Source organism: Pan paniscus, chromosome 13 (assembly GCF_029289425.2).
Source record: "Pan paniscus chromosome 13, NHGRI_mPanPan1-v2.0_pri, whole genome shotgun sequence".
In the NCBI taxonomy this organism is placed as follows: Eukaryota; Metazoa; Chordata; class Mammalia; order Primates; family Hominidae; genus Pan; species Pan paniscus.
The window spans coordinates 103,913,108-103,925,854 of record NC_073262.2 but is presented as its reverse complement, the minus strand read 5'-3'; the positions used below and the strand labels follow the sequence as shown (position 1 = coordinate 103,925,854).

The 12,747-nt window shown below is 42.3% G+C and overlaps 1 protein-coding gene across 5 annotated transcripts in view; it reads left to right on the top strand.

The window, feature by feature from the left end:
- Nucleotides 1–12,747, top strand: part of FLACC1 (flagellum associated containing coiled-coil domains 1) — a 78,736-nt gene that overhangs the window by 61,662 nt on the left and 4,327 nt on the right. For 4 of the 5 annotated variants that reach the window (XM_063595540.1, XM_003820745.5, XM_055108956.1 and 1 more), the window contains one exon: nucleotides 3,358–3,420. The exons of the other annotated variant lie outside the window; for it this stretch is intronic. In XM_063595540.1, the coding sequence (XP_063451610.1) occupies nucleotides 3,358–3,420 (63 nt within the window). The remainder of the gene's footprint in view (nucleotides 1–3,357; nucleotides 3,421–12,747) is intronic. 5 annotated transcript variants of the gene reach the window in all.

Genomic DNA, 12,747 nt, shown 5'->3' with positions numbered 1-12,747 from the left:
TGGAATACGTGCGATGTGGTGCTGAGAAGAACGTATATTCTGTTGATTTGGGGTGGAGAGTTCTGTAGATGTCCATTAGGTCCACTCGGTGCAGAGCTGAGTTCAATTCCTGGATATCCTTGTTAACTTTCTGTCTCGTGGAACTGTCTAATGTTGACAGTGGGGTATTTAAGTCTCCCATTATTATTGTGTGGGAATCTAAGTTTCTTTGTAGGTCTCTAAGGACTTACTTTATGAATCTGGCTGCTCCTGTATTGGGTGCATATGTATTTAGGATAGTTAGCTCTTCTTATTGAATTAATCCCTTTACCATTATATAATGGCCTTCTTTGTCTCTTTTGATCTTTGCTGGTTTAAAGTCTGTTTTATCAGAGACTAGGATTGCAACCCCTGCCTTTTTTTGTTTTCCATTTTTTTGGTAGATCTTACTCCATCCCTTTATTTTGAGCCTATGTATGTCTCTGCACATGAGATGGGTCTCGGGCATACAGCACACTGGTGGGTCATGACTCTATCCAATTTGCCAGTCTGTGTCTTTTAATTGGAGCATTTAGCCCATTTACATTTAAGGTTAATATTGTTATGTGTGAATTTGATCCTCTCAATATGATGTTAGCTGGTTATCTGTTCATTAGTTGATGCAGTTTCTTCCTGGCATTGATGGACTTTACAATTTGGCATGTTTTTGCAGTGGCTGGTACCGGTTGTTCCTTTCCATGTTTAGTGCTTCCTTCAGGAGCTCTTGAAAGACAGGCCTGGTGGTGACAAAATCTCTCAGCATTTGCTTCTCTGTAAAGGATTTTATGTCTCCTTCACTTATGAAGCTTAGTTTGGCTGGATATGAAATTCTGGGTTGAAAATTCTTTTCTTTAAGAATGTTGAATATTGGCCCCCACTCTCTTCTGGCTTGTAGAGTTTCTGCCGAGAGATCCACTGTTAGTCTGATGGGCTTCCCTTTGTGGGTAACCCAACCTTTCTCTCTGGCTGCCCTTAACATTTTTTCCTTCATTTCAACTTTGGTGAATCTGACAATTATGTGTCTTGGAGTTGCTCTTCTCGAGGAGTATCTTTATGGCATTTTCTGTATTTCCTGAATTTGAATGTTGGCCTGCCTTGCTAGGTTGGGGAAGTTCTCCTGGATAATATCCTGCAGAGTGTTTTCCAACTTGATTCCATTCTCCCTGTCACTTTCAGGTACACCAATCAGACGTAGATTTGGTCTTTTCACATAGTCCCATATTTCTTGGAGGCTTTGTTCGTTTCTTTTTATTCTTTTTTCTCTAAACTTCTCTTCTTGCTTCATTTCATTCATTTGATCTTCAATCACTGATACCCTTTCTTCCACTTGATCGAATCAGCTACTGAAGCTTGTGCGTGCATCACATAGTTCTTGTGCCATGATTTTCAGCTCCATCAGGTCATTTAAGGACTTCTCTACACTGTTTTTTCTAGTTAGTCATTCGTCCAATCTTTTTTCAAGGTTTTTAGCTTGTTTGTGATGGGTTCGAACATCCTCCTTTAGCTTGGAGAAGCTTGTTATTACTGATCATCTGAAGCCTTCTTCTCTCAACTGGTCAATTCATTCTCTGTCCAGCTTTGTTCCATTGCTGGTGAGGAGCTGCATTCCTTTGGAGGAAAAGAGTCGCTCTGATTTTTAGAATTTTCAGCTATTCTGCTCTGGTTTCCCCCCATCTTTGTGGTTTTATCTACCTTTGGTCTTTGATGATGGTGATGTACAGATGAGGTTTTGGTGTGGATGTCCTTTCTGTTTGTTAGTTTTCCTTCTAACAGTCAGGACCCTCAGCTGCAGGTCTGTTGGAGTTTGCTGGAGGTCCACTCCAGACCCTGTTTGCCTGGGTATCACCAGGAGAGGCTGTAGAACTGCAGATACTGCAGAACAGCAAATGTTGCTGCCTGATCGTTTCTCTGAAAGCTTCATCTCAGAGGGGCACCCGGCTGTATGAGTTGTCAGTTGGCCCCTACTGGGCGGTGCCTCCCAGTTAGGCTTCTCGGGGGTCAGGGACCCACTTGAGGAGGCAGTCTGTCCATTCTCAGATCTCAGACTCCATGCTGGGAGAACCACTACTCTCTTCAAAGCTGTCAGACAGGGACGTTTAAGTCTGCAGAAGTTTCCGCTGCCTTTTGTTGAGCTATGCCCTGCCCCCAGAAGTGGAGTCTACAGAGGCAGGCAGGCCTCCTTGAGCTGTGGTGGGCTCCACCCAATTCGAGCTTCCCAGCCGCTTTGTGTACCTACTAAAGCTTCAGCAATAGCAGGCGCCCATCCCCCAGCCTCACTGCTGCCTTGCCATTCGATCTCAGACTGCTGTGCTAGCAGTGAGCAAAGCTCCGTGGGCGTGAGACCCTCCCAGCCATGCATGGGATATAATCTCCTGGTGTGCCATTTGCTAAGACTGTTGGAAAAGCACAGTATTAGGGTGGGAGTGACCCGATTTTCCAGGTGCCATCTGTCACGGCTTCCCTTGGCTAGAAAAGGGAATTCTCTGACCCCTCGCGCTTCCCAGGTGAGGCGGTGCCTCACCCTGGTTCGGCTCCCGGTCCGTGGGCTGCACCCACTGTCCTGCACCCACTGTCTGACAAGCCCCAGTGAGATGAACCTGGTACCTCAGTTGGAAATGCAGAAATCACCTGTGTTCTGCGTCACTCATGCTGGGAGCTATAGACTGGAGGTGTTCCTATTTGGCCATCTTGGAAACTCCCCCTAAACCTCTTTTCTTTATAAATTACCCAGTCTCTCAGGTAGTTCTTCATAGAAATGTGAGATCAGACTAATATAGTGTCTTTGCTGTATTTGGGGTGTTAGGACTCTCCGTTCTGTTTGACTATTTTTCCATACTTAGGTCAACAACACATTGTCTTGACTAATGAAGTTTGAAATTGGGTAGCAAAGGTTATCTAGCTTTGCTATTGTTTTTCAAGATTATTTTGCCTTTCCACATGCTTTGTATTTTTACATAAATGCTAGAACTAGCTTGTCAATTTAGAATTAGCTTATCACGGAAGTTTGCTGATATTTTGACTGGGATTTCATTGAATATAAAGATCAATCTGTGGCTAGATTAATTCTTAAGAGTATTGAATCTATCCACTGACTTAAGAAAAGCTTTTGATGAAAATACAATTTCTTTTAATATTTGTCAGTGAGATAAGGTTGAACATAATTAAGATTTTCATTAACTTCAACAAGTCATGTCACTAGTTTATAATGTGTGCTTCATTATAGCAGTGTCTAAGCTTTGGTGAATATTATATTCCTGAATCCTAGTCTGGCTTTCTTAACTCCCTAGAAGATGTGCCAGAACCACAGTGCTAATCTTTTCCTAATAAAATTGTTTTTAGGAGCTCTTGAAACAACATCAAAGTGACACCTTGCAATTAGAAGAGCTGAGAAAAACCAAAGAGGTAAGCTTTTTCATCCTTTCCTGTGGACTTGGTATATTACAAACACACCAGTAAAATAACAAGCTGTCAGTATAATGGAATCGATGATAATTTCCCCAAAACCAGTAAGAAATGGAAGACCTAAAGCTGAGTTTACTGGATTCAATAGGTTAAAAAGAATTTTTGAAATTATCTGTAAAATAAAGCCAGTGGGTCTTTTTAAAGTCTGATTTGAACAAATAGATCAGCAATATACTATGTGATCTTCAATGTTGAATGACTTTCATTTCTAGCAAGGTTCAAACCACAAATGATCTTTCAGTTATAAAACACCAAGTTCTTCCCTTTGAGCTCTGAAAAGTATAAAACTGTCTCCTTTGAAACTCTGTCACCAAGCCCCTCCTTAAACTCTGAATGTACCTCACACATGATAACTTCCTCAGGGACTCTATTCTGGGGCAAATTATGGCAGTCTGTGGGAGACAACTGAAGAGGAGCTGTTCAAATCCACAAGGTGGTGTGTGATTCTTCCATCACTGAGAATTTGACTTGGATCCAGAATGGACACGTTTGAGAAAACATTAGTTATAAAGGCATTGTAAATGAATTCTATCTTAGAGCCCAGGCAGGGCTTCAGCATTATGGAAAGGCAAACAGACTGTGGTGTCCTACAAGTTCAAGAAATGGGCTTTGGAGGAAGATATATCCAGTGTATTATAATAACTATTTTCATGAGCTTGTCTACGAATTCTGTCATTTGTGTCATGTCTGGGCCTGTTTCTCTTCATTGATTTTTCTCCTCATTTATGGTCATATTTCCTTGTTTGCATGCCTGGTAAGTTTGGCTTGGATGTCAGTCATTTTGGTGTTTACCTTGTTGGGTGCTGAATATTTTTATATTCCTTTAGATATTCTTAAGCTTTGCCCTGGGATGCAGTTAAGTTGCCTGGAAACAGTTTGATCCTTTCAAGCCTTGCTTTTTAAGCTTCATTGGGCAGAACTAAAGCAGTCTTTAGTGTGGAACGAATTTTCCCCACTATTGAGGTAATACCCTCTGAGTACTCGACACCACACCCTCTGTATGAGAAGGATTTTCTACTCTGCCTCGTGGGACCATGAACTATTCCCAGCCTTGTGTTGGCCCTGGGGATTGTTCCACCTGCTCCTCGCTGATGTTTCCTTCCTCTAACCTCGTCTCTTTCTATTTCTTCCCTACATCACTCCACCCCAGAGGCACTTGCCTCCTTGCTGTTCCCTTAACAGGCCAGGATGTTCCTACCTGGGGGTCTTTGATGTTCTCTCTTCCTGAAAAGCTCTTTCCCGGATATCCACATGACTAACTTCCTTTCCTCCTCCTGTTCTTTATTCAAATGCCACCTTCTCAGAAGGTGCCCGATTTAAGGGCTCCGCTCCCTGCCCAACACTTGCTTTTCTCCAAATGGGATGCCACTGGAGGTTTTTGAGGAGAGAGTATCATTTGGGAAAATAACTGTGGCAGCAATGTGAAGGAGAATCTGAAGAGGCAAATGATGGGAAGCAGAACCTATTAGAAGGGTCACCTCCCCTTTACACCTCAACCTGACTTCTGCTCCAATCCCAGCCATGGAAACTGTTCTTGTTAAAATCACAAGTAAATTCCGAGTTGCCAAATCCAAGGAATGCTTCACCTCACTGGACATTAGCAGTATCAGGTGCGATTGATCACTCTCTCCTTGCAACATTCACCTGTCTTAGCTTTCATGGGCTTCTGGTGTTTCCTTCACCTCATTGGTCACACCTTCTCAATCTCCTTTACTAGAACTAGAACTCTGCTTAAAACCCTTCAATGGCACCCCACTGTTCTCCCACCTACTTTCTAAGTCCTGGAGTATTTTGAGGCTTGTTCCCAGGCCCCACTTATCTTCTTTATCTCCCGTTTCTCCTTTGGTGAGCTCATCTGTTCACACAGATGTAAAAGCCATCTCTGTACTGATAACTTGGGTTGATACCTCCAGCCTTGCCTCTCTCCTGAGCTCCAGGCTTGTACATCCAACTGCCCATTTGACATTTCAACATAGGTGACATACAGACACCTCAAAATTAACATGCCCAGTTCCACACTCTCAATTTTCCACCAGAGATTTAGCCCCCAAATTGTCAACTCCCTCAGCTGTTCTAAGCCTAGACCTGAAGTCATCCTTGATTTCTTCTTTCCTTTCACTCTCCCAAATTCAACCCAGCAGCCTCAGCCGATCCTCTATAACATAATCCAAATTCATCCACGTCCCTCCAACTCTGTTGTCACCTTACCCTAGTCCATTATTTCTCACCTACACGACTGTAGTATTCTCCTCCTTAGTTCCGTTGCTTTCCCTCTTGCCTTTCCAATCCATCCCCATGGAGCATAATGTAAACAGTAAGATACGTGCATTCACTTCTCTGCTTAAAACCCTTCAGTAGGTCCCCATTGTTCTTAGGTTACCTTGTCCTCTCAGGTGCTACCAGGCTTCCCTGTATTTCCTCACCATGGCCCTCTATCCTTACTATCTCTATTCCAGCCATATTGGTGTTCCTTTGGGTCCTCAAACAGAATGAGAATTTTGCATTTTTTTTATTATACTGTAAGTTTTAGGGTACATGTGCATAATGTACAGGTTTGTTACATATATATACATGTGCCATGTTGGTGTGCTGCACCCAGTAACTCGTCATTTAACATTAGGTATATCTCCTAACGCTATCCCTCCCCCCTCCCCCCACCCCACAACAGGCCCCGGTGTGTGATGTTCCCCTTCCTGTGTCCATGTGTTCTCATTGTTCAATTCCCACCTCTGAGCAAGAACATGTGGTGTTTGGTTTTTTGTCCTTGCAATAGTTTGCTCAGAATGATGGTTTCCAGCTTCATCCATGTCCCTACCAAGGACATGAGCTCATCATTTTTTATGGCTGCATAGTATTCCATGGTGTATATGTGCCACATTTTCTTAATCCAGTCTATCATTGTTCGACATTTGGGTTGGTTCCAAGTCTTTGCTATTGTGAGTAGTGCCACAATAAACATACGTGTGCATGTGTCTTTATAGCAGCATGATTTATAATCCTTTGGGTATATACCCAGTAATGGGATGGCTGGGCCAAATGGGATTTCTAGTTCTAGATCCCTGAGGAATCGCCACACTGACTTCCACAATGGTTGAACTAGTTTACAGTCCCACCAACAGTGTAAAAGTGTTCCTATTTCTCCACATCCTCTCCAGCACCTTTTGTTTCCTGACTTTTTAATGATCGCCATTCTAACTGGTGTGAGATGGTATCTCATGGTGGTTTTGATTTGCATTTCTCTGATGGCCAGTGATGATGAACATTTTTTCATGTGTCTTTTGGCTGCATAAATGTCTTCTTTTGAGAAGTGTCTGTTCATATCCTTTGCCCACTTGTTGATGGGGTTGTTTGTTTTTTTCTTGTAAATTTGTTTGAGTTCATTGTAGATTCTGGATATTAGCCCTTTGTCAGATGAGTAGGTTGCAAAAATTTTCTCTCATTCTGTAGGTTGCTTGTTCACTCTGATGGTAGTTTCTTTTGCTGTGCAAAAGCTCTTTAGTTTAATTAGATCCCATTTGCCAATTTAGGCTTTTCTTGCCATTGCTTTTAGTGTTTTAGACATGAAGTCCTTGTCCATGCCTATGTCCTGAATGGTATTGCCTAGATTTTCTTCTAGGGTTTTTATGGTTTTAGGTCTAACATTTAAGTCTTTGATCCATCTTGAATTAATTTTTGTATAAGGTGTAAGGAAGGGATCCAGTTTCAGCTTTCTACATATGACTAGCCAGTTTTCCAAGCACCATTTATTAAATAAGGAATCCTTTCCCCATTTCTTGTTTTTGTCAGGTTTGTCAAAGATCAGATAGTGTAGATATATGGCATTATTTCTGAGGGCTCTGTTCTGTTCCATTGGTCTATATCTCTGTTTTGGTACCAGTACCATGCTGTTTTGGTTACTGTAGACTTGTAGTATAGTTTGAAGTCAGGTAGCAAGATGCCTCCAGCTTTGTTCTTTGGCTTAGGATTGACTTGACAATGCGGGCTCTTTCTGGTTCCAGATGAACTTTAAAGTAGTTTTTTCCAATTCTGTGAAGAAAATCATTGGTAGCTTGATGGGGATGGCATTGAATCTGTAAATTACCTTGAGCATTATGGCCATTTTCACGATGTTGATTCTTCCTATCCATGAGCATGGAATGTTCTTCCATTTGTTTGAATCCTCTTTTATTTCGTTGAGCAGTGGTCAACAAAGAGGTCCTTCCCATCCCTTGTGAGTTGGATTCCTAGGTATTTTATTCTCTTTGAAGCAATTGTGAATGGGAGTTCACTCATGATTTGGCTCTCTGTTTGTCTGTTATTGGTGTATAGGAATGCTTCTGATTTTTGCACATTGATTTTGTATCCTGAGACTTTGCTGAAGTTGCTTATCAGCTTAAGGAGATTTTGGGCAGAGATGATGGGGTTTTCTGGATATACAATCATGTCATCTGCAAACAGGGACAATTTGACTTCCTCTTTTCCTAATTGAATACCCTTTATTTCCTTCTCCTGCCTGATTGCCCTGGCCAGAACTTCCAACACTATGTTGAATGGGAGTGGTGAGAGAGGGCATCCCTGTCTTTTGCCAGTTTTCAAAGGGAATGCTTCCAGTTTTTGCCCATTCAGTATGATATTGGCTGTGGGTTTGTCATAGATAGCTCTTATTATTTTGAGATACGTCCCACCAATACCTAATTTATTGGGAGTTTTTAGCATGAAGGGTTGTTGAATTTTGTTGAAGGCCTTTTCTGCATCTATTGAGATAATCATGTGGTTTTTGTCATTGGTTCTGTTTATATGCTGGATTACGTTTATTGATTTGTGTATGTTGAACCAGCCTTGCATCCCAGGGATGAAGCCCACTTGATCATGGTGGATAAGCTTTTTGATGTGCTGCTATATTTGGTTTGCCAGTATTTTATTGAGGATTTTTGCATCGATGTTCATCAGGGATATTGGTCTAAAATTCTCTTTTTTTGTTGTGTCTCTGCCAGGCTTTGGTATCAGGATGATGCTGGCCTCATAAAATGAGTTAGGGAGGATTCCCTCTTTTTCTATTGATTGCAATAGTTTCAAAGGAATGGTACCAGCTCCTCATTGTACCTCTGGTAGAATTCGGCTGTGAATCCATCTGGTCCTGGACTTTTTTTGGTTAGTAAGCTATTAATTATTGCCTCAATTTCAGAGCCTGTTATTGGTCTATTCAGGGATTCAACTTCTTCCTGGTTTAGTCTTGGGAGGGTGTATGTGTCCAGGAATTTATCCATTTCTTCTAGATTTTCTACGTTATTTGCATAGAGGTGTTTATAGTACTCTCTGATGGTAGTTTGTAGTTCTGTGGGATCGGTGGTGATATCCCCTTTATCATTTTTTATTGCGTCTATTTGATTCTTCTCTCTTTTCTTCTTTATTAGTCTTGCTAGCAGTCTATCAATTTTGTTGATCTTTTCAAAAAACCAGCTCCTGGGTTCATTGATTTTTTGAAGGGTTTTTTGTGTCTCTATCTCCTTCAGTTCTGCTCTGATCTTAGTTATTTCTTGCCTTCTGCTAGCTTTTGAATGTGTTTGCTCTTGCTTCTCTAGTTCTTTTAATTGTGATGTTAGGGTGTCAATTTTAGATCTTTCCTGCTTTCTCTTGTGGGCATTTAGTGCCATAAATTTCCCCTACACACTGCTTTAAATGTGTCCCAGAGATTCTGGTATGTTGTGTCTTTGTTCTCACTGGTTTCGAAGAACATCTTTATTTCTGCCTTCATTTCATTATGTACCCAGTAGTCATTCAGGAGCAGGTTGTTCAGTTTCCATGTAGTTGTGTGGTTTTGAGTGAGTTTCTTAATCTTGAGTTCTAGTTTGATTGCACTGTGGTCTGAGAGACGGTTTGTTGTGACTTCTGTTCTTTTACATTTGCTGAGGAGTGCTTTACTTCCAACTATGTGGTCAATTTTGGAATACGTGTGATGTGGTGCTGAGAAGAATGTATATTCTGTTGATTTGGGGTGGAGAGTTCTGTAGATGTCTATTAGGTCTGCTTGGTGCAGAGCTGAGTTCAATTCCTGGATATCCTTGTTAACTTTCTGTCTCGTGGAACTGTCTAATGTTGACAGTGGGGTGTTAAAGTCTCCCATTATTATTGTGTGGGAGTCTAAGTCTTTTTGTAGGTCTCTAAGGACTTACTTTATGAATCTGGCTGCTCCTGTATTGGGTGCATATATATTTAGGATAGTTAGCTCTTCTTGTTGAATTAATCCCTTTACCATTATGTAATGGCCTTCTTTGTCTCTTTTGATCTTTGTTAATTGAAAGTCTGTTTTATCAGAGACTAGTATTGCAACCCTTGCCTTTTTTTGTTTTCCATTTGCTTGGTAGATCTTCCTCCATCCCTTTATTTTGAGCCTCTGTGTGTCTCTGCATGTAAGGTGGGCTTCCTGAATACAGCACACTGATGGGTCTTGACTCTTTATCCAATTTGCCAGTCTGTGTCTTTTAATTGGAGCATTTAGCCCATTTACATTTAAGGTTAATATTGTTATGTGTGAATTTGATCCTGTCATTCTGATGTTAGCTGGTTATTTTGCTCGTTAGTTGATGCAGTTTCTTCCTAGCCTCAATGGTCTTTACAATTTGACATGTTTTTGCAGTGGCTGGTACCGGTTTTTCCTTTCCATGTTTAGTGTTTCCTTCAGGAGCTCTTTTAAGGCAGGCCTGGTGTGACCAAATCTCTCAGCATTTGCTTGTCTGTAAAGTATTTTATTTCTCCTTCAGTCATGAAGCTTAGTTTGACTGGATATGAAATTCTGGGTTGAAAATTCTTTTCTTTAAGAATGTTGAATATTGGCCCCCACTCTCTTCTGGCTTGTAGAGTTTCTGCTGACAGATCCGCTGTTAGTCTGATGGGCTTCCCTTTGTGGGTAACCCGAGCTTTCTCTCTGGCTGCCCTTAACATTTTTTCCTTCATTTCAACTTTGGTGAATCTGACAGTTATGTGTCTTGGAGTTGCTCTTCTCGAGGAGTATCTTTATGGTGTTCTCTGTATTTCCTGAATCTGATTGTTGGCCTGCCTTGCTAGGTTGGGGAAGTTCTCCTGGATAATATCCTGCAGAGTGTTTTCCAACTTGGTTCCATTCTCCCTGTCACTTTCAGGTACACCAATCAGACGTAGATTTGGTCTTTTCACATAGTCCCATATTTCTTGGAGGCTTTGTTCATTTCTTCTTATTCTTTTTTTTCTAAACTTCTCTTCTTGCTTCATTTCATTCATGTGATCTTCCATCACTGATACCCTTTCTTCCAGTTGATCGAATCGGCTACTGAGGCTTGTGCATTTGTCACATAGTTCTTGTGCCATGGTTTTCAGCTCCATCAGGTCCTTTAAGGACTTCTCTGCATTGGTTATTCTAGTTAGCCATTCGTCTAATCTTTTTTCAAGGTTTTTAACTTCTTGGCCATGAGTTCGAACTTTCTCCTTTAGCTCAGAGTAGTTTGATCATCTGAAGCCTTCTTCTCTCAACTCGTCAAAGTCATTCTCCGTCCAGCTTTGTTCTGTTGCTGGCAAGGAGCTGCATTCCTTTGGAGGGGGAGAGACACTCTGATTTTTAGAATTTTCAGTTTTTCTGCTCTGTTTTTTCCCCATCTTTGTGGTTTTATCTACCTTTGGTCTTTGATGACAGTGACGTACAGATGGGGTTTTGGTGTGGATATCCTTTCTGTTTGTTAGTTTTCCTTCTAACAGTCAGGACCCTCAGCTGCAGGTCTGTTGGAGTTTGCTGGAGGTCCACTCCAGACCCTGTTTGCCTGGGTATCAGCAGCAGAGGCTGCAGAACAGCAGATATTGGTGAACAGCAAATGTTGCTGTCTGATTGTTCCTCTGGAAGTTTTGTCTCAGAGGAGTACCCAGCCGTGTGATGTGTCAGTCTGCCCCTACTGGGGGGTGCCTCCCAGTTAGGCTACTCAGGGGTCAGGGACCCACTTGAGGAGGCAGTCTGTCCATTCTCAGATCTCAAGCTGCATGCTGGGAGAACCACTACTCTCTTCAAAGCTGTCAGACAGGGACATTTAAGTCTGCAGAGGTTTCTGCTGCCTTTTGTTTGGTTATGCCTGCCCCCAGAGGTGGAGTCTACAGAGGCAGGCAGGCCTCCTTGAGCTGCAGTGGGCTCCACCCAGTTCGAGCTTCCTGGCCACTTTGTTTACCTACTCAATCCTCAGCAATGGTGGGCGCCCCTCCACCAGCCTCACTGCCGCCTTGCAGTTTGATCTCAGACTGCTGTGCTAGCAATGAGCAAGGCTCCGTGGGCGTAGGACCTTCCGAGCCAGGCATGGGATACAATCTTCTGGTGTGCCGTTTGCTAAGACTGTTGGAAAATGCAGTATTAGGGTGGGAGTGACCTGATTTTCCAGGTGCCATCTGTCACCCCTTTCCTTGGCTAGGAAAGGGAATTCCCTGACCCCTTGCACTTCCCGGGTGAGGCAATGCCTCGCCCTGCTTCGGCTCATGCTCAGTGCACTGCACCCACTGTCCTGCACCCACTGTCTGACAATCCCCAGTGAGATGAACACGATACCTCAGTTGGAAATGCAGAAATCATACGTCTTCTGCATCGCTCACACTTGGAGCTGTAGACTGGAGCTGTTCCTATTCGGCTGTCTTGGCTCCACCCCTGAGCATTTTGCATTCTAAGGACCTTTGCACAGGCTTCTATTCATTCTTTAGTGGAAGTTTGTGCGTTTGTTTCAAGAAGCTACTTTTTAGAGCAGTTTTAGGTTTACAGAAAAATTGAGCAGAAAGTACAGAGAGTTCCCATATACTACCCCACCCCACCCTACCCCACCACTAGTTTCCTTTATTATTAGTATCTTGCATTGGGATGGCACATTAGTTGCAATTGATGAGCCAATGTGGATGCATTCTTATTAACTAAAGTCCATAGTTTACATGAGGGTTCTCTCTTTGTGTTGTACATTCTGTGGGTTTTGCCTAATATGTCATGTCATGTATCCACCATTATAGTGTCATATAGAATAGTTTCACTGCTCTAAAAGTGCCCTCTATCCCACCTATTCATCCCTCCCTTCCCCTCCAAATCCCTAGAAACCACTAATCTTTTTTATGTCTCTATAGTTTTGCCTTTTCCAGAGTGTCATATAGTTGGAATCGGTAGTAGGTATTTAATAAAGACTTGCTTAGTGAATGAATAACTGATTGCCATTGGAACCATTCATATGAGCTCTGGTGAGGCTGAAGAGAAGGATATAGATGGGTGACACAGAGAGGAGGCAGGACTGACAGGGTGTG